General features: G+C 39.0%; 1 protein-coding gene across 5 annotated transcripts in view; it reads right to left on the bottom strand.

The window, feature by feature from the left end:
* Nucleotides 1-22,933, bottom strand: part of TBC1D1 (TBC1 domain family member 1) — a 316,594-nt gene that overhangs the window by 8,193 nt on the left and 285,468 nt on the right. For all 5 annotated transcript variants that reach the window (XM_043971867.1, XM_043971868.1, XM_043971866.1 and 2 more), the window contains 2 exons: nucleotides 13,809-13,978; nucleotides 4,677-4,850 (listed from right to left, as the gene is read on the bottom strand). In XM_043971867.1, coding sequence (XP_043827802.1) covers nucleotides 4,677-4,850; nucleotides 13,809-13,978 — 344 coding nt within the window. The remainder of the gene's footprint in view (nucleotides 1-4,676; nucleotides 4,851-13,808; nucleotides 13,979-22,933) is intronic.

Below are 22,933 nucleotides of genomic sequence, written 5' to 3'. Positions count from 1 at the left end.
CTGAGTTCAAATCCAGCCTCAGACACTTGACACTTACTAGCTGTGTGACCCTGGGCAAGTCACTTAATCCCAATTGCCTCACCAAAATAAATAAATAAATAAATAAATAAAATCTAAGTCAATTATTTCTAAAGTATTCCCTTGAATAGTCCGTCAAGAGAGGAAACAAGGTTAGTATGGAATAATCTACTCTTTTTTTTTTTTTTTGGTGAGGCAATTGGGGTTAAGTGACTTGCCCAGGGTCACACAGCTAGTAAGTGTGTAAAGTGTCTGAGGCCAGATTTGAACTCAGGTCCTCCTGAATCCAGGGCTGGTGCTCTATCCACTGCACCACCTAGCTCCCTGGCATAATCTATTCTTGATGAAGTCATACTGGCTCTTTTTGGTTATTGTTTCCTCTCTCTAAGCTCACTAACCATTCCTTTAATAATAACATTCCAGAATTTTGCCAGGTATCAAAGTCAAATTCTCCAGCCTACAATCTGTACCTTCCTGCGGCACCTATTCTCTTCTTCATAATTTTTTCAAAGGTCATTGACAATTGGCTCAGCAACCACACCCAACAATTCCTTTCATGCTCTAGATTGTAGTTTGTTTGGGACTAGTGATTTGAATTGCTCAAGAGCAGCTATGTACCTTGTGGTTATATTCCTCCTTAACTCGGGTTCATCTACTTATGAGCCATTTTTTTGTTTTGCCCTTTCTAGTTTAAAAAAAAAATCTCCTTGGAAGATAAAACCAAGGCCAAATAAAATCTAAGTGGATCTGCTTTCTCCCTATTACCTAGTATCATTTTCCCATCCACCCCAAGCATCAGTAGCGATGTTATCAGACAGAGGTTGCTTATGTTTGGCATGTGGTTAAAAAAAACAGACCCAACATACTGTAATACTTTGATACCTGACTCATTCTTTAAAGGCTCTCCACTATTCCAGCCCACAATGATACATCTGAGTTCATTATAGCACTTACAATCTGTTCCACACAATTTAGCAAGTAATTGTACCATCCCTTGTTGTTGGGCAGGTATGTCTTATTTTTTCAGACTGTTTGCTACTTGAGGATAGGGACTATGGTATCTATTTCATACTTCTCTGCAAGCACTTAGAAAGCCTACCTAACATAGTGTTAGGCTCTTAGCAATTACTTGTTGGCCAGCCAATAGGACAAATCAAAGTGCCTCAGTGGCTAAATGAACATTGTTAAATAGTACCTATGAAATGGCCCCATATATAGTACTGTAAAAACCAAGGGAAATGATAAAATCTCTGGCCCTAGTAATTTATGCTCTAAAACAAACTTAAGAAAATAAACAGCCATTTGGTATTTATGTAAAATGGACGGATAAAAGAGCTTTCCTATTTGAAAAAAATGTGGCAAATAAACCACTTAAAATAGTTCATAAATACTTACTGAATACCTACTGTATGAACCATTATAAAAGGTTATAAAAGAAGAAGAAAACATGATCCTTTAAGAGCTTAATCACCTCTTGGCTGGGCTATTGCAATAGCCCCTCCCAAGTTCTCTCTGCTTCAGCTCTTTCCCCTCTGAGCCCTTCCTCAACCCAGTTGCTAAATATGATATTCCTAGAGCATGGTAGTGCCCATGCGACTCTCCTGCTCGATGAACAGTGCTGGATCCCTATTTCTTCCAGTCGTTTATTTGTCAGTGAAGGCCATTATTTCCTGGACTCTGCAGAGTCCAGCCAACCTGCAGTGCTGGTTTCTCACAGATCACGTTCCATCTTTTCTCTCAGTGTCTTCACACACAAGCTGTTCTTCATGCCTGGAATTTACTCCCTCTTCACTCCTGCATCTTGGAATCCCCAGTGACCTTCAAAACCAACCCCAAGGGCCACTTCCTACATACGGTTTCTTCCCTGATCCCCCCAGCTTCTAGCACTTCCCACTCCCTTGTGTGTGTGTGTGTGTGTGTGTGTGTGTGTATGTTTACCCCAGTGATAAATCTTCTTGAGGAAGGGCGCTGTCTTTTTTCTCTTTGTATCTCAGTGTCTGGAAGGGTTCCTGACATAAAGCAGATCCTTAATAAATGCTTGTTGAGGCAGCAGCTAGGTGGAAAAGCGGATAAAGCACTGGCCCCGGAGTCAGGAGGACCTGAGTTCAAATCTGACCTCAGACACTTGACACTTACTAGCTGTGTGACCCTGGGCAAGTCACTTAATTCTCATTGCCCCACACAAAAAAAATTAAAATTTAATAAAAAGTGCTGGTTGATTGGCTGAGAGTAACACACACACACACACACACACACACACACACACACACACACACACACACACACACACACAGAAATGGAGAGCATTGGCCTAGGGGTCAAAAGACTAGGTTTCTCATTCCAGGTCTGACATGAAATAGCGAGATCTTTTTGTATCTCAGTGTCTTCCTCTGTAAAATGAGGGGTTTTGGACAAGACAATATGCAGCACTCAGCCCAGTGCTGGGCACATGGTAAGAGTTTAATAAATGCTTGTTGCCTGATGGCTTCCTTTTAGCTCCAAAGTTCTACAGCATATATGGATGACTAAAATTCATACTAACAAAAGAACACAGGCATGCTCTCTCTAGTTAGCTCCAAGAAAATCACTTCAGAGAAATGCTGTTGTTCTGGCTCACCACTCCGTGCCTAAGCCTCTCCTGTGAAAGGTGCCCATCTGAGCTTTCCTGAACTTGCCCCCCTCACAGAAAGGCCACAGTAGAGCAATAGCAGGACATTCCTTAACTCCCTGCCCACGTGAACTTTGTTAAATAAAATTAACCTAAGAGCTGAAATGCTTATTTCGGTTCTAGATGTTTGTCTTGTTGAAAATGGTTCCCTGATACTGCATCATCATGAAATACGTGTTTGTTTTGGGGTCATCTTAATGCTGCTCCAAATGCACACAGACACTCATGAGCTCCTGCTCTTCACTCTTAGTTCCCCATGAGTGATTAGATTTTTATCATTTGAGTCCAGGAATTATGATGACACTTCAGGGGTTCTGTAGTCCTAAGTATTTATAGGAGTTTCTATGCAGTCAGAGGAGCTCAATCCTTCAAAAACAGATGAATTATAGGAATTTGTCTTAGAATGTGCCCTACAGAATATTTTTTAAATTGGCCTTGATCTTCCACAAAAAAACCAAAACAAAACAAAACCACCAATCGGTGTAGATATGGCCAATGCCTGCCCTTTGCTTGAAAGTCTTTACTGTAGATTTCATTTTTAGCTTTTGAGACAACATTGGGTCCCCTGTTATTACTGATAAATTAGCATCGGCCAAGAGACTAACTATTATGATTTGAATTACAAAGATCTTGAATAAAACTACTAATTTATTTCATATCCACTGTCAAATTATGTAAAATGTCTCTCAGTAGATTAAAGAAAAAGATGCTTTTACCATAAAAAGCTTCTCACTGATGTTGAAAACCCTTTATACAATATTAAAACCTCCATACATTTGCATAGAAATTTACACTTTTCCCTTGTGTTTTTATAGACATTATCCTATTTGATCTTCACAAGAATCCTGAAAGGTAAATAGGATGGTACCATCACCCCCATATTACAGAAAAAGAAACTGAGAGATTAAGTGATTTGTCCAAAGGCACAGATCAAGTTATTGGCAGAACTGTGACTACAATTCTATGCCAATATACCAGACTCTTTCCAAAATGTATATTCAATTCAATTTTTAAAAAACTTTTATTAAGTATCTATGGTGTGCAGAGAATTCTGAAAGGAGCTGTTATATAAATTTTTGATAAGATAATTTCAAGGATGCAGCTAAGTGGTGCAGTGGATAAAGCACCAGCCCTGGATTCAGGAGGACCTGAGTTCAAATCCAGCCTCAGACACTTGACACTTAATAGCTGTGTGACCCTGGGCAAGTCACTTAACCCTTAGTGCCCCACAAAACAAACAAACAAAAACCAAAAAGAATTTCAATACTTATGGTAGTTTATAGTCTAATATGAAGGATAAGGCATGTGTTTAGGTAAGTATGTGGCCCATAACAATCACACATGATAAGTGCATCAGATAGGTGCAAGATAAAGTACTATGTAAGGTCCAAGGGAAAAAACCCTCCATTTTCAATTTTTATATGATTTTACCTCTGTGTGTCATGGCCAATGGTATGTGATTAGAATGGAAGATTCTAAAGGTTTAGGATCGATATTACAATCGGAACTGTCAATTAAATTAGACAAATTTTTACTAAGGACCTATTATGTAGTCAGCCAAACCTTTTGTATTTTCTTCAGCTGCACCTGTGTAAAGAACTATGAGAATTAATACCTGGCTGATTGGATTGGCTCCATACACAATCTGGCTTCCATCAACAAGTTGATGTTTCCCTCCAGATTGCTTTGGTGTGGCTCTCAGAATCATCTTTAGTGGGACATCCCTTCTGAGCTTTGGTTTATTTCTGGGTGATTCAGGGAAGGGTAACTGTAGAAATAGCCAAGTTTTGGGATATTCTGTCTGCCCACAACAAAAACCAGAGGACAAACCAACCTCAATGTTGCATAGATTGCCACACACATCATTTGCCCCACAGATAAGGGTAAGGAAGGTCTCGTGGCCATGAGGAAGTCCATGTGGACAGCTTCTCTAAGGTGTGTTAATAAACAATAATGGGCTCTTTGGACAGAAAGCTTCATGTCCTCTTACCTGCAGTTCTTCTAAGAGGTCAAGGTTTTGTTTACGCAAGCTACTGTTAGTCTTTTCTAATTTATCCATTCTTTGGTTGTCACTGAGTGGAGATGAATCAATAAGTTCATCCTGAAGCACATGGTATTCAACTTCATAAGCTTGTAACTGCTTGGAGATGTCCATCTCAAACACCTATTGTATAGAGAAATGAAGTCAGGCATGGAGAAGAGTGAGAATAGATATTCATGTGATTCTTTGAACCAGCATTTATTAAGCACCTATTGCATGCACAACTATTCTAAGATTCTCCTTCACCACCAGCTCCCCTCCCTTCCCACCCACCCCCTGCCCACTTTCCCTCCCTTTCTATCCCCTCCCCCATCCCCACCTGGTACCTAGCCCACTTATGTACACACACAGAATCGAAAACTTCATTAAATATTTGTGAATGAATGCTTAGTTTTGTGCCAGGTCCTATGGGCAATACTAAAGACAGTCATGCTTTCTACCCTTGAGGAACCTAACCATTTGGATTAGTTATCCCCCCTCCCCCAAAGTTTCATGAGAAGACATAATAACATTAAATAACTAGAGAACAATTTTAAGGCAACATACCAATTATCTAAAAGATAAAATCTTTTTCAAACTCTGCTAGAGAATAATTTCTCTACCAGGTAAAATTATACTTTCAGAGCCTGAAAAGACAGACTAGTTTCTTTCCTCTCCAAGTCTGTACCCTAAAAGGCTACCACAATGGGATTTTTAAAAAATGACCCATGTTCTCATCCATACTGTTCCTGGGTTAAAGTTTAATTATAGTTCATCATCAGGAGAACAGCTGTGTAATAGAAGTGATTACTGAAAGACCCTCCTTGGACCAAAAGAATAAAAATGCAGAAATGGATGCAGAGCCCAAATGTCACCCACAAAGAGGAGTGAATGAGAAACAAAGCTTGAGTTGTCCTCCTTCCCATAATAGTAATAGTGATGGAAAAAACCACACATTAGAAAAATAACCCTAAAGCACAGAAGTGAATCAGTTGCTCATTGTTTGGTCTCTCTTGGAAGACAGTGTGACTGGGTGGACAGAGTACTGAAGGGACTCAGGAGACTCTGGGTTTATTGCCGCCAAGGCTATATTTCCCCCCTCCCTCCATTGTTTCCATGAAAATAAAAATGCAGTGGCCTCTCCTAATACAGTTAAGTGATGGTTTAAATGTATTTGTAGTTTGGGATTTCAATTAAATTGGGTTTTCTATGAGGGGTTCCAATATGTTACTTGGAGAATGAATTTACAGAGTGAAGTTAAGGTTAAAAACAGTCAGAAATATTCAACCACAATGCTATCCCTTCTCTAATGCTGCAACTTTAATATGGTCACATCACCGAGAACATGTCCTAATGCCCCCTTGAAGCCACATCGTCAGGATTTAAAGAAATGGAGCATCATAGAATTTCATTTCAACTTCTAATATGAATAACTGTTTTCTCCTCCTTGAGATGAACTCTTTCCTTCCTACTTTTGAATTAGGGAAATGACAAATACAAATTGGATTCAGCACATAAATATTTGCTGACATATATACAACTGAAAAGAAATAAAACCTATTATATTTGTACGGTATCTGAGTTTTCAAAGAACTTTCATGTGCATCATCTTATTTTGCCCTCAAAACAACCCTAAAGTAGGTAGGAAAATGAGTCTTAGAAAGGTTAAGTAATTTGCCTACTATTCCAAGGAGAATAAATTGGAACAAAAACCTTGATTCATATGCCACCAACCTTACCCCCTGCACCACAGCTGTCTTTCATTTTTACAGTAGATGACAATGAAACCACATTTTGCCTCCATAGGTAATTCAATTTAAGTCAACAAGTATGCCCTCAAGGACAAGGAATCTAAATATTTGAGAATCTAATTTGCCGTTTTAACATAACAAAAAGCAACTAATAGATCCCAGCTCTGAACAAAATTATTTAAATAGTTTCAAAACATTCATGTATGCCTCACTTTAAGAAAATCCAATGTTCAAGAATCAGGCCATACAAAACACATAACCTTGGGCAACTTATTTCAGTGTATTTGGAATCAGAGGGTCTTGGTTGAAAGCCCGTATCTGCCACTTACCACTTGTGAAACATTGGATAAATTACTCAAACCTTTCCAGGTGTCAGTTTGCTTATCTCTAAAATGAGAGGGGTATGAAATAGATAACCAGTGAGGTCTAATACTATGACATCTGAATTAAAAAGCTGAAACATAAAAGGAGGCTGCTTTAAATACGGTACTTTCCAAGTACATATAAATAGGATTCTAGTTGCAAAAAATCAATTCACATGCAACTTTCTAGGTACACAATGACCATGAAACCAAGACAGAGTCTTGAATGGAATGAAGGTCAGCTTCAGATTCAGGAAGGCCTTGGTTCAAACTCTGACATACACTGGGTATGTGACCATGAGTAAGTAAAACACACACACACACACACACACACACACACACACACACACACACACACACACACACACACACACACACACACACACACACACACACACACACACACACACACACACACACACACACACACACACACACACCCCCAAACATTTTTTCCCCCAGCAGATTTAAATTACCTTCTAGCCTGGAGAGTCTTGGCAACAAAGCCTTGAAGCATTTTATATAGACTGAAGACCTGCTCAGGTTAATGGCTTTCAGCTGGGTCCAAGGCCTTTCAGCCCTTCATTAAGCTCTAGGAAGTACTCTGGGCTATAATCATGATTACCTAATTGTATCATTACCTCCCAACTGCCGATCGGTCCTTGTTTTTGCCATTCTGTTCTATGATCCTCCCTAAACCATGGTAATGTCCGCTAGATTCTGAAGAGATAGCTCCATCCCCAGCACAATACCTCTGAACCATCATTAGATGTCTTGTGAAAAGGAAAGCTCCTTCCTCTTAGTGGAGGGACACAAGTGGCCTATTTCAGGTCTCAGAATCTTTGCCACCAGAAAGGAAGACTGGTTGAAGGATGAAAACTAGGGCCCATTAATATGCCAAATCAAAGCAGCAAAGTAAAAATTAAAGAAAGAGCAATCATATGGGGACCTAGAAGGCCTGAGCATTCAACAGGGGCTGTAGCCATCTGAGCTCTCTATCATTTATTGAAGTGAGAGAATGAGGAGTTCATGGGATCATAGATTTAGACTTGGAAGGGTCTTTACAGGTTATCAAGTTCTCATTTTACAGATAAGAAAATGAGGCCCAGAAGTCCAAAATCATACAAGTAGTAAATAATAGGGTCAGAATCTTAACTCCAGACCAGCATTCAAGGTCTTACATAGAGCTATACATATGGCTAGTATCTTTAAAAATGAATGATTGGAGTAGCTTTGCTGGATGCTGTCTTTTCTTTCCAATTATTCCATTTTTTAAAAAATGGCGGGGCAGCTAGGTGGCGCAGTGGATAGAGCACCAGCCCTGGAGTCAGGAGCACCTGAGTTCAAATCTGGCCTCAGACACTTAAACACTTAGTAGCTGTGTGACCCTCGGCAAGTCACTTAACCCCAATTGCCTCACTAAAAAAAAAAAAAAAAAAAAAAAAAAAAGGCAAAGTTATTGGGGCGGCTAGGTGGCACAGTGGATAAAGCACTGGCCCTGGATTCAGGAGTTCCTGAGTTCAAATCCAGCCTCAGACACTTGACACTTACTAGCTGTGTGACCTCTGGGCGAGTCACTTAACCCCCATTGCCCCGCAAAAAAATAATAATAATAAAATAAAATAAAAATAACATAGTTCTAAGTCACCTAATAGCCCTAAAGTTCCATGTTTGGTTTTCCTAAGATTTTTCATCTAAGTTCCAGATACTTGGAGCCTGAGGCCAGGAAGCCAACATTTCCATTTGTCAAGCCTGTCATAGGCTTTTGAATGTCCCAGTTGAGTCTACCCAGTTCCAGTGTTCAGTGTTGCCCATGAAAAATAACAAGTTATCTATTTTTAATGGCACAAACAACCCCAAAGTTATTCCACCTGCTTTGGAAAAAGGAAGCCAGTCGCAGACTGCCAAGATGAGGGTGTGTGCATCCAAGGTCCAAGCTTCTGAAGACTCTATGTTGCACTTAATAGGTAGCTTCCTAAACAACTACCCTGTCTGCACCCAAGTTTCTTGGACTCGGGCATTGATACGGCTAATGGCTATGCTTTAATTTTAAAAAAACAAAAAGGAAGAAAGGTGTAAAAAGTACATAGAAAGCTTGGCACTATTCCCATTTCACAGAACCTCTGCTATGCCTTTTCTTTTCTTCTTTTATAAAAAGATCCCAAAATGACAGTAGCATTAGATCTATCTCCACCTCATTTCTATGTGCTCCTAAAATGTCTCAATTCATGATAGCCGGCCATTTTAAGGACAAGAATATTCATTTTCAGGCTCAAACCATGGTTGATCTAGAAGAGACATGAAGAAATGATGACTAGGAAAACCATGGGTCCTTCACATGACAAGATGCACTTGCCCCTTCCTACTGAGCTTTTCAGATGTGCCTAGATTCACAGCTGCTCTTGGGCTTCTAGGTGACAGCTGGAGGGTGGGAAGGTCCAGCAGAGCCTCTATAAACATCTGTATCTGCCACTGGGAGTTGTGCTCTTTCTCCTTCCAGATCCAGATGAGGCCACAGTTCCTTAAGGCTTTGTGATCCATGGAGTGAATTATTTTGATGAAATGGGGCCACAGCTGCCCTTGACGGCCACCCAGAAACTTCCAGCTGCTGCGAGCCCATCTGAGTGCTTTTACTGGCCACACAGGCAGCCTGGCACACCTGTCTGACTTGTGACTACAATGAACCACTGGAGGAGGTTCTGGGGCATGTGGAAGACAAATGGGAAGAGCGCAAAGGAGGGAGGGGAGAATAACAAGCTTCCAGCCATGAGAGGGGAAATAGAGCAAGAAAGGGCCAGGTTCCTTTTTTGCTCTAAATTTGTGGCCCTTGGCTTTAATTCTGCTTCTTACCAAGACTGTCTGTGGGGAAGAGGCCTTATGATTTCCCGTGAATAGCAGCTAGAATACCACAGGGACTTGTGGGATTTGAGAAAAGTGAGTAGGCACTGGCCTCTGGGTTTTGGTGCTAATGACTAAGGGTTATAATTTTCCCTCATGACTTATACATTAGCATAAATGATGACAAATAAAGGAAGGCAACACAACAGGAGCAAAAGAATGTGAATAGTAAAAAGAAAAAGGGACACAAAATTTGGAGATGGGTTGGATGGCTAAACACAGGAAAAAAACATGATTTGTGGCACTGGAAAGCACTCTTACCTACATTATCTCACTTGATCCTCACAACAACCCTGTGAGTTAAGTACTATAGGCATAAGCATCATTTCCCAATTTTACAAATGAGCAAAATGAGGCACAAAGAAGTGTAGTGACTTGTCACTGTCACATAACTATTAAGTGTCTAAAGCAGTATTTGAACCCATGTCTCTCTTGATTCCACTATAGTACTCTGTCTCACAATGAAGGAAAGGACAAAATGCAAAATATGAATATGTATGTGTATGCATATGTGTATGTGTATATCATGGATTGGTTCACCTAAAAATTAATCAAAAGGTATTCTAGCAAATGGACAACTGCTAAATGGCTTCGACAAATTACCACCTGTTATCAGAAGAATGGGAGGTGAGCAGGTGAAGTCAACGAATACAGTTTTAGGAGCTTAGTTGTGAAAGGGAAGAGAAAAGATGACAACTTGAAGGGTCATATGAAGGTTTTCTAAGGATGGTGGAGAGATGGACATGTTTGTTGAAACTATCATACTCTTAGGAGGATTTAGACCTGGGTGAATAGCCAGACCACAAGAGTGGGTCACAGTATAATATTAATAGGTTAGTAACTTCTGAAAAGGTGGGGTGCTCCAATGATCTGGCACGGTGCCATTTAAATTTAGGGCATCTCTATTTGTTAGGATGTTTTTCCTTATATTGAGTCTTAATACACCTCTTTGCAACTTCCACCTCAATGTCATCTTTGTCTTTCTTCAAAGATGGTTAAATGGGCCAAACTAAATAGGCCTAAATATGATGAAATAAGGATAAAATTTAAATTTAAAACCTCAATTCAAAAAAATCAACAGCACAAATACAGGATAAAGGAGTCATGGCAAGAGCAAAGGTCCTGTGAAAAACATGTGAGGTTTTTGGTAGACTCGATCTCAATATCAATCAATTTAACAATAATTCAACAAACATATTAAACCAGACGCCGTGTTAGGTGCTCAGGATACAAAGACAAAAATGAACTAACTATTGTCTTTGTGGAAAGCAATCTGGCTTGTATTATGGCTTTTAACCCCTCTGCTCTACTACAACTAGGATCTCCAAAGTTATCAATAATCTTTTTATTGCTCAACAGAATGGTCAGGTCTCAGGCTTTATTCTATTTTACCTCTCCAAAGCTTTTGACACTACTGACCATCTCCATCTTCCTAAACACTCTATGACTCCATTGGCTTTCCATTATAAATGCTCATGAACCAACATCTCTTTCATTGATACCTTTTTATTTTAAAAAAAAATTTTATTTCTTTTTATGGGACAGTGAGGGTTAAGTGACTTGCCCAGGGTCACACAGCTATTAAGTATCAAGTGTCTGAGGCTGGATTTGAACTCAGGTCCTCCTGACTACAGGGCCCACTGCACCACCTAGCTGCCCCCATCTCTTTCATTGAAAGCATACCTTTCCTTCTGTCATGTAACTCTATCTTCTCTGATAGGTGAGATCGAAGAGAGATAGATGTTTTCCCCTTTAACAGGGAGATCAATTTAGATCTAATGCCCTATGTTGTTTGTGTGTCTGGGAGAAACACAAACATAACTAAAGCTAGCCAACTAGGAGGTATGTGGGCATATTAAAAGGCGAGCTTCCCATAACTGGAAGCATTCAAACAGATAATAAATGGCCAACTGCTTAGGGATGTTTTTAAAGGGAAAGTGGGAAAATGAATTTGATGACATTGGAACACATAAGTTTCTATAAATTAATTTAATGTTGCTCTTGGGGAGTTACTCTGAGTTTCCATAAAACTGCAAAGGGAGGTGAAAGACCTGGAGAGTTCACCAGGGAGAGATTTTAATTTACATGTGCTATAAAACAGTAAACCAGTATTAGTTGACTATTTACTATATGTTAGGAGGGAAGGGAAGGATTAGAAAAGCCCACAAGCAGTTAACAGTCTATGGCTAAACAAATTGTGTTACATAAATGTAATGGAATATTATTGTGTTAGAAGAAAAAATAAGCATGATGAGAGAAGCATGGAAAGATTTGCATGAACTGATGCAAAGTGAAGTAAGCAGGGTCAAGAAAATAATGTGCATGATAAGTAAAATGATGGGAAAGTAAAGAACCACCTCATATACACAAAACTGAAACTGAAAGTTACTAAATTATGAAAAATAAACTTTACCCCAAAGAAGGCCTATGAGAACATACCTCCTCCCTCCTGTTCCTCTGTAAAGCTTAGGGACTATAGGTATGAAGAACTGCATGTAATGTCAGATTTTGGGGGGAAGTGTCTATCAGTTTTATAGAATTTTTCTCCACTTCCTTCTCTTTCTTTAAATAAATTATTTTGAGGGTATAAGGGTGGGGGACAGAGGACAGATTTAAGGGGAAATCTAGGTGATGTAAAAACAGAAAAAAATCAAGAAAATCTATTAAAAAAAACCCCAACAACTTTATTTTCTGATTGTATTAATTGTAATCTCCTAAAGCAGAGCATTCTAATATAAGAATGATACACACTCAAAAGGGTTTGGTTCAGTAAATTAGACTAGGAAAAAAAACCAAGTGGAAGACAAATTCTAGGCATGGCATAAAAACATGGACAGATGAGAAATGGAAAGTCACATATAGCAAGTAGGCATGTTTGATTACCCATGTGGAGGCTCTTGGTCAGCTACAATTTGGACTCAATGGCCTCTGAGATCCTGTCCTGTCTGTCATTTGGGGAATTACTTTCTTTTCTATTGAGCCAAAATCTGCATCCCTGAAACTTACTTAATGATCCTAGTTTTAAAATTTAGCCAACCAGGGGCAGCTAGGTGACATAGTGGATAAAGCACCGGCCCTGGATGCAGGAGGACCTGAGTTCAAATCTAGTCTCAGACAGTTAACACTTACTAGCTGTGTGACCCTGGGCAAATCACTTGACCCCAATTGCCTCACCCCCCCCAAAATAAATAATTTAGCCAACCAAAATATTTAGTAAATAATACTCCATTTTCCAAATACTCAATCTCGTTTTACAGTTTGAAGGAAGAGGTGCTAAAATTAAGGATGAAGAAATGAATTCTAAAAAGACTCATTTTTCCCCCCTCCCAACCACAGTTAGGTAACATACATTATATTTTCCCTCCCCACCATATACTTGTGTGATAGACATTATCTTTTTTTTGTTTGTTTGTTTGTTTTTTAGTGAGGCAATTGGGGTTAAGTGACTTGCCCAGGGTCACACAGCTAGTAAGTGCCAAGTGTCTGAGGCCAGATCTGAACCCGGGTACTCCTGACTCCAGGGCTGGCACTCGATCCACTGCGCCATCTAGCTGCCCCCAACATTATCTTTAATATAGTATTGCTACTCTAAATCTTATGAGGATGAATGTTTAAAACTACCCTTACATGTAACTGGAAAAAAATAAAATAAATGCTTGTTGCCCCCCCAAAAATACAGTATTGCTATTAAAATAGTTCTGCTTTAAAAGGAAATGCATTAATATCCCTCTGCAATCAAACAGGAATAATTCACATGAAAAACCTTGGATAATATTTCTGAATATTTCAGAAGAGCAAAATGTTAGAATTAGGCATTCTAATTCTTAAGGACTGCTAAAATGTGCACTAGTTTTTTATATTTAAACATCATAGGCATTTTTCTATTGGCAATTTTTAACCACTGAATTCATTGTTATTGGCTGACAAATAATTACCAAACACCTACTAAGTGCAAAGTGTTGTGTGGGATAAATAGTTGCATATGACATAATCCCTGCTCCCCAGGATCACCTTTTGATCACACAGAAGTCATTGTTTAGGACACATCTAAGTGTAACTTGAATTTTCTGAATGCCCACACTCAGTCATACCTGATTTATGGTCTTTTCCATTTGCACCAAGCCCAGATTTGGTAGTGTATTTTTAATAAAATCTACTATGGTTTCTAAGTTTTCATGTTGCAGAATCAATGGTTTATGGCTTCCTAGCAGACTTAAAGCCACTTTAAATATGACCTCTGATCCCTGAAGAAAGATCATATCTGGGAAAACACAGAAAAGGAGAAAGTTAAACCAAACCAGCTTCTGATGAAATAGTATACCATTTCGTTATCCAAAGTACACATTTATTTTATACATTATAGAATCATAAAAGTTTTTTTAGCTGAAAGGTACATTTGATCCAACTGTCTGAATTCTGAGCAGGCTTGGAAATATAAGCCCAAATTCTTTTAGCTTTATTTCGATTTAAACATATTTTAAATAAGGTAGTACAAGATGATTTTTTCAAACAACAGAAAAATAAATATTAATAATTTTAAGGTCACATTATGGCTTAAGGAAGTCAATGGCAAAAACACAGACCTAATATTCACCAACATATACACATATAGCATATATATCTTCATATACCTATATGTTTATAGCATATACACACACACGCACACACAAACTAATATTTGTAGCAGCAAAAAACTAAAAACAAAGTAGATACCCACTTGCTGGAGAATGGATAAATAAGTTATGGTGGAATAATGGAATATTACTGTGTTAATACAGAGAAGTATGTAAAGATTTATATAAATTTATTCAAAGTGAATTAAGCAGAATCAGGAAAATAATATATGCAATGACTATATAACACTATTAATTGGGTGTTGGGGGAGGGGGAAATGTAACAACAAAACAATCAAAACTGAATGCTACAAAGTTATAATGAGTAACCTTGGCCCCGAAGAAGAGATAAGTACTTTTTTTTTTTTAAGGAGATGAGGAAGAAGAGCAAGAAGAGATATTACTCTATGTGTGGAACACTGTATACAATATTAGAATTTTTCAATATGTTGGTTAGTTTTGTTGAACTTTTTTAATTATAAGGGATACATCCCAGGGAGAACAAGGAGGAAGAAGAGATAAGGAATACATTAAGAAATGTGAGTTGTATAAAAACAAAAGATATTCATGAATAGTTATTTATTAAAATACCTCTAAACTATTTTTTTGAGATGTGGTGCTGTAGATGCAAAGGAACATCAGCCAGTATGTAATTTGGGGGGTTTACTGTAGAAGAAAAATGCTTGTACACCCATTTGTTTTACAAAAGCAAGGATGACAAAAAGAAATTAAACCAAGTTTGTAAAACACTGAGCTTTGTAAAGAAAGTACCACGTATATGGCCACAATGCAGTAATGTGAAAGAAAATTTCTAATGATCTATGCATGTTTAATGTCTCTATCCTCTGGGTAAGGAAATGACTACAGGGTTGTTGGGGGTTTTTTTAAGTTACAGGTTTTCTGGTAACAAAGGGAATTGGCTGAATAGAATGCTTTCCTAAATTCTAAGTTTACCCTTAAGGCCTCTTCCTTCAACCAGATTTTTTCTACACTCCGGTAAGGAAATTGTCTACATGAAATCTTACTGACCAGTGGACCAGTCATGAATTCAAGAGGCTCTGAGGTGTCTTCTGGACAATTAGTGGTTTTCAGTGTTAGACCTAGGAGGTAGGTGCTATTAGATTCCCAAGGCATAGAAAGATAAGGAAAAGGTAGCTGTGGTTGTCTAGTAGAATTTATTTGGGGGGGTGGGGTGGGAAGGGCATTGAGGGTTAAGTGACTTGCCCAGGGTCACACAGCTAGTAAGGGTCAAGTGTCTAAGCCCAGATTTGAACTCTGGTCCTCCTGAATCCAGGGCTGGTGCTTTATCCACTGTGCCACCTAGCTGCCCCCTGTCTAGTAGAATTTTAGCAACCTGAATGTATGCCCCAAGGGATTTCTAGGGATCTGCCAGTTTTCAACTATTCATGGAAAAAAATGGTTTAGATGCCCTTCATTTTGATCACTGATAATTTGGAGGCTGGGAACAACACTAGACAACTGAGTTCATCATTACAAGTTAGGAAAGACCAATGTTGATCCACTGGCCAGTTCCATAGGCTGTAGATGGCAAAGACCTTAGAGAATCCTACAGAAGAGGTGAAGTAAAGAAGGTAAATTCATCTATAATATGAAAACAGTTGGGCTGCTAACTCAAGAAAGAGCAGCATGGACTTCTCCCACACAGAAGATTTCAATAGAGAATCACAGAATTTGAGGATTGGAAGGAAACTCGATGGCCATCTGGTTAATGCCCCCTCACCTTTATAACCTACCTGACAAGTGACTATCTACCCTTTTCATGAAGACCTCCAAGAAGGGAGAATCTGAGGTAGCCCATGCTGTTTCGGGACAACTCTAATAGGGAGCAAGTTTTTCCTGATCATGTGCCTTAATTAGTTTGTTTACAACTGCCACCCACTACTCCTTTTGCCCATTTTGACCAAATAGGAAAAAAAAAATGTAATCCCTTCAAATATCTGACTACCACTGCCACATTCATCCCGAGTCTTCTCCAGGCTAACCACAGCCAGCTTCTCCTTCTTCAACCAATCTTCCTATGGCAGAACTGGGGGGTGGGGTGGGGGAGGGGGGCTTCACTATCCTAGCTGTCCTCCTCTGGACACTCTTTGCTGTGTCAACGTCCTTCTTAATCACTATGTCCAGAATTAAACACAACAATCAAGACTGGGGTCAGAAGAGAACAGAGGCCGTGTAACCAAAGTTACATTACCTGACACATTATGCTGCTAATTCATTTTGAGCTTGTAGTCCACCACCTACTCCAGATCTTTTTCAGACAAATTGCTACCTAACCATGTGCCTTGATCTTGTACATGTGAAGTTGGCATTTTATACCCAAAGTAAAATTTTATATTGAATTTCATCATATTAGATCCAGCCCCATGCTCTAAGTCTGTCAAATTCCTTTTAGGTTCGGATTCTATCATCCACTTTTAGTTAGGTCTGCTGCCAGCTTTGTGTATTCTGCAAATCTGATGGGCCTTTATTCAAGTCATTGATAAAAACGCTAGACATGGATCTCCAGGGTACTCCTCTGGGGACCTTTTGACACACTGACAATATGCTATTGGGCCAACCTTCCCTAGCCTAACTGTCCAGGGACATCATGATGAGCAGATGTATAAATAAAGACTTATGAAAAGTGAATCAGGCTGAACATTCTGCTATTGAGAGACTGGTAGAAGTCAGAGCAGTGCAATCATATACTGTGCCAAGACATAAATGAGGCATAAGAAAGCAGTGGGTACTACCCCAGACTTACTATTCCATTGCCATCAAATCACTCCATAAACAATTCTGAACAAAAGAAGACCCTGGAGCTGGTACACAACAAATTCTATAGGCCCAAGATGGCAGCAGATACATATAGGAAATTAACAACCTAAAAAAAGTACTTTTGATTCATATTGCTTATCTGAAGATCATAAACACCAATAAGCCTTTGGAGCGAGGGTGCATAGACTTTTTATCTCTAGAAGGAGAAAGGAAAAACATAAACAATATCCTGGTGCAGGGGTTCTTAAGCTTTTAAAAACTTTTTTTCAATATTTAATTTTTCCTCAATTACATGTAAAAATAATTTTTAACATTCACTTTTTTAAAAAATTTTTTTAAATTTTATTTTTTTTGCAGGGCAATGGGGGCCAAGTGACTTGCCCAGGGTTACACAGCTAGTAAGTGTCAAGTGTCTGAGGCTGGATTTGAACCCAGGTACTCCTGAATCCAGGGCCGGTGCTTATCCACTGCGCCACCTAGCCGCCCCTAACATTCACTTTAAAAAAAAAAGTTTTGAGTTCCAAATTCTATCCTTCCTTCCCCTCCTCCCAACCCTCTCTGTAAGTTGGTAAGCAATCTGACATAGGTTATGCATGTGCTTAAACTTTTTGTGTGTCTTCTCCCACCCCCTAGCAGTCTGATGAAAGGTATGACCCCGCTTCTCCAAATAATGTTTTTAAATGCATAAAATAAAATATATAAGATTTTAAAGGGAACCAAAAGTAGTGAAAATAAAGCTGTAGAAATAAGTCTTCTACAATGACTGAAGCAGAGTTTTCCAAACTGTAGGGTCTGCTTCCTCAGCGGGTCAGGAGATGCTCTTGCAAAACATCAAACAATAGCCAAAAATATTGGATATTTTCAAGTATAACTCCCTCATAAACATACTGACTTTTTTCAATGGAAACAAAGTCCAAATCACAGCCAACAAAAATGAGACTAACATGGTGAATTCACTCCCACTGAAAGTTAAGGCAGTGTAATTATTTAATGCAATATGTGAACAAACAAGATCAAATTTGAGTCAGTGTGTGTTGAAGCCTGAGGTGGGTACAATCTGCCATTCTCACAATCAATGTGGGCTAATGACACAGCTGGGCTGAGTCATGCTGCTTGCTACATTTGAATGTGGCATGTAATCTTGAAGTTAAATAATCTTTGTGTGGAAGCAAAAGTATCACAATATCTTAGATTTCCTGATGTCATTCACTTTGGTAAGTAGAGTATAAGAAGCTTTTTTTTTTTAAAGAATAACTTAAAAAATGAAATAACTCAAGGACAGTCATAGATAATAATTTTAAGTATTCAACAATTAAATTTGTTATAAAAATAGTAAAAATTCTTAATTTAATTTACTTGAATAAAATACAGTCTAAGAAATTATTTGCATGGACTGTTTTATAGATAATATGAAAGGAAAGTAACCATTGGTGAGAGTGGCAGGGTGTGTGTGTGACAGAGACAGAGATCACTACATAAAATTTGGAAAGTCATGAGCTAAGGTATTATGAAATTAATCCTTCTTGAAGTATGTTTTCCTTGTCAGGATTCATTTTTATTAAGGAAGGTCAAGATTTTAAATAAAATCCACCCTAAAAGTATTAACACAAGGGTAGGTCTGGGCAGATGGTTCAACTTCAACTGAGTCAGCATATGGCCTTTCTATTGTTCACATATAATGTACTAGGATGATACTACCATTATACATCCTGATAGCTGGACAAGAATCCTATCTTCCAGGCATGTGAATGCACTATTAGAAGAGCTGTGTGGGGCAGCTGGGTGGCACAGTGGATAAAGCACTGGCCCTGGATTCAGGAGTACCTGAGTTCAAATCCAGCCTCAGACACTTGGCACTTACTAGCTGTGTGACTCTAGGCAAGTCACTTAACCCCCACTGCAGGAAGAAGGAGGAGGAGGAGGAGGAGGAGGAGGAGGAGGAGGAGGAGGAGGAGGAGGAGAAGGAGAAGGAGGAGAAGAAGAAGGAGAAGAGAAAGAAGAAGAAGAAGAAGGAAGAAGAGCTGTGAATTGGTTCAGTCATTCTGGAAAGCAATTTGTAAGTAAGCCCAAATAGAGAGCTGGGCATTTTTATAGGAAAATAAAAGAAAGGAGGCAGTAGATGAGGAGAGAAAGAGAGAAAGAGAGAAGATAAATATTCATTGACCCAGAGATACCACTATTTGGCCTATGCTACAAAGAGACAAAAGAATAAAAGGACTTGTATATACCAAAATATTTACAGAAGCTCTTTTTTAGTAGCAATGAATTGGAAAGAGATGCTCATCCACTGGGGAATAACTAAACAAATTATGGTATATTAATGTAATGTGATATTTTTGTGCCATAAGAAATGAGAAGCACTGTATGAACTGATACAGAATTAAATGAGCAGAAATGAAACTATATATTAACAACATTTTAAAGACAACTTTGAAATATTAAAAAACTCTGGTTGACAAACCATGATTCTATAAGACTGATAATGAAACATACTATCTACCCTTCTGACAGAGGTGATGGATCTAAGATGTAGAATAAGACGTATTTTTGGTCATAGCCAAAGGGTTTTGTTTGGTTATGCATATTTCATATAAGGGTTTTGTTTTCCTTTTGTTTTCCCCCCACTGGGGAGAATGGAGGGAAAATAAGTGCTTATTAATTGAATAAATAAGACTACCAACTATGGCTCTGGCTCAGAAAAACTCAGAGAGGAATAAGCAGGGCAATCATACTTGAGTTCCCTGGTGGAAATTCCAACCAAGGGATATACTCTTGCTGCAAATTCTTTGCATCTAGGGGAAATACAAAATATAATAACAGACCAGTACTACCCCATACCAAGTAGGTCAGAGAATAAGTAACCTGCTAGACCTCACCATAATGTCAGAAAATAATCAGAGCCTTGCAGAGATGGTCAAACAACCAATGAGACCCATCAAAGAGTCAGGAGGAAGAGAGTAATGGAGAGTTGGAGAAGCAGGCACTGAGGAGAATCCACTCACCCCTTCAAGACAAGTGATACTGCATGATGGCTCATATTAAGAGGTTCTAGATCAGAGGTGTCAAAATTCATGGCTTATAAGCATGATTTTTATTTGAATTTGACACTACTGATCTGGGTCACAACTGTAATATGGAAATTGTATATTAGAACCTTTGACAGGGTAGGGAAGCCTATCCAGATCTTCCCAGTTTTAGAGGGACTGCAGTCTATATTGAAGAGAGGGAAAAAGCTGAATCCAGAGGTCACCCCTTTTCCTGTCTGATTCCCCTCATGGTTCTGTTCCTGGCTTATAGACCTCAAAATCCTGCCTCTGTCAATATTTCATTCTGAAACTTCCTGTAGCACCTGGGGCTTCCTCTACATGGAACAGTTAATCACCCATGGCCTTCTCAATCCCTTTGTAAGACCTGCCTTCTCCCATTGGTGAATTCTTCCTGGGACCAGGTCTCCATTTTGTGATGGGGTGCAGGCTAGCCTTCAAAACCATGCCCTTGTGTTGGGTACTTTCTTCTTCCTTGGCCCCCATCCTCCACCCCTTGGCTTTCAGCTCCTTTTCATGTGTTGTCTTCCCCCATAAGAACATAAGCTCCTTGAAGGTAGGGACTGTCCTTTTGCTTGTATTTGTATCCCTAGGACTTAGTAGAGTGCCATAGACAATACTTAATGTTTATTTCCTTCCTTCCTTCCTCCCTCTCAGACTGTGGAGGTCCCAAAGGTACAAAGGTTATCTAGAGAGCCTGTCTCGATAGAGAAGGAAGGTGGAAGCAATTATCTTGGGCCATCTTAGGACCTCTGAGTGCTAGTTAGTGGGCCTGAAGATACCAAGGCTACAGAACCGACAGCAGAGGCCACCAAGAAAATGTCAGACCATCATAATTCCTAAAAAAAAGAAAAAAAATTAACTGAAAAAATAACACCTTCCTGAAAGTGGGACATTATTTTCTTCATACATGAAAACCAGGCATGTTTAATAAGGTACGATGCTAGATTTGAAGTCAGAGGGCATGGGTTCCCAATGCTTGCCACTGGGTGAGTTACTTAGTTGTTCCGGGTCCCAGTTGCCCCATCTGTTGCAATCTGTTGAGGATTGGACTTACCTGATGACTTCTAAGATCCCCTCCAATTCTAAATCTATGACCTTGTGATCTGTTCATACCGGAAAAGCCAGTATGGTTCTAGAAGTTTATGGGGAATATCTTTGAAAGTTTTGCTTGGGGATCCCAAACTTAAAATTATTCCACTGATATTATTTTATTAAAAAGAAAGTCTGCTATTTATATAATGGGAGCTGTACTCTTTTTTTCCTTCTCACCCTTAAAAAAAGTCCTCAATTACTCTATTTAGAAATGCTAATTTCACACATTTGGAAACCACTGTTGAAAGCAAACTAACCATTCCCATGGCAGGCATGTCCAGGTGGGGCAAGATTCTGGTTGTTTGGTGAAATCCTTAGAGCTACCTCTCTTTTCAACAGGGTTTTCTTTCCATCGTTTTGCTTTTCCTCTTTTCCAAACCACAGACCAACACTGGTTTTTATCAAACAGGAAATAAAGGCAGTGGCTTTGAATTCAGCTGACTCTACCACTTTGTAAACTATTTGGCAAGAGCACAGAACAAAACTGGTTTTCCCAATAGTCAACTCTAGTTTCATTGTTTTGGGGTCACTGTATCAATACTCTCTCTTAGAAACTTCCCTTGATTTGAAAGTGGTATTTTCCATCTGGGGAAAGTCATAAAACCAAAAAGAGGATGAGAGAATACATTTCTGTTTTACTTCTCTCACCACTTCAATTCTTCCCCTATTTGTTCCTCTTAAAAAGGTAAGATCCTGTTTCTGGGATATGATCACATTTGATTCAGCACCCAGTGGGAATAAAACAAAGGATAAAAATAATATTAGCAACAGTCAGGTGAATGAAGGTTTTGGGGAAAGGTCTCTGCATCATAAATCAAAAATACTTAACATGAGCCAAGGATCTTCATTGTCCATATTAACAGTCTATTCCAATGCCTCACTATAAATCTCAAGGTATTTAAATGACAACTTTCATTTGCCTCTCTTTGATGGTATACATAATACACATTCCAAAAGTCTTAGTGTATTTTTAAACTTTAACAGCCATATAACCAATCATAAATCCAACACCAATCATAATAAGGTAGGAGGGTTAATGCATAAAGTACTGGACTTGGAGTCAGTCAGAGCTAGGCTCAAATTGTGCCTCAGATAACTCTGGGCAAATCACAACCTCCCTGGGTCTCTGTTTCATCATCTGTGAAACGGGGATAATAAAAGCACCTAACCTCTCAGGGTTATTGTGGGGAATCAAATGAGACATATTGTATAAGTTCTTTGTAAAACCCCACCCCTCACCCCACCAAAAGCACTACATAAATGAGAGGTGCTATGATTAGCAAGTCAGCTCTAATTTTTCAAATTCTTTGACAGGAAGATTGTAACTGCAACATCTGTCCCACTGATCCAAGTATGGAAGGAAGCTACTAAGCGTTCTGTGGTGACCAGGAGAGCTTACTGAATGAGAATCCGGAAACATTACATGTGATCCCCTGAAGTGAATGTGAACACTATAAAGACGGTGGGCAGCTGCCCCCTGAGGGAACATACATCAATCCAAGGTGACCTATCCCATTCTGATAAAAGAGTGAGCCAAGCTGACTGCATGCCTCAGAAATCTTTTACTTCCATATAAAACAGTGAATTGTTAACAAAGGCCCATTTGTTTTAAGAGCTTATCCAGTCCTAAAGTCTTGTAATGAAGTGGGCTACAGGCCAGAGGAGTACAATGTATAAATGTCAGGC

The sequence above is a fragment of the Dromiciops gliroides genome, chromosome 6 (genome assembly GCF_019393635.1).
Source record: "Dromiciops gliroides isolate mDroGli1 chromosome 6, mDroGli1.pri, whole genome shotgun sequence".
In the NCBI taxonomy this organism is placed as follows: domain Eukaryota; kingdom Metazoa; phylum Chordata; class Mammalia; order Microbiotheria; family Microbiotheriidae; genus Dromiciops; species Dromiciops gliroides.
This window is presented reverse-complemented; position numbering and strand designations above follow the sequence as displayed.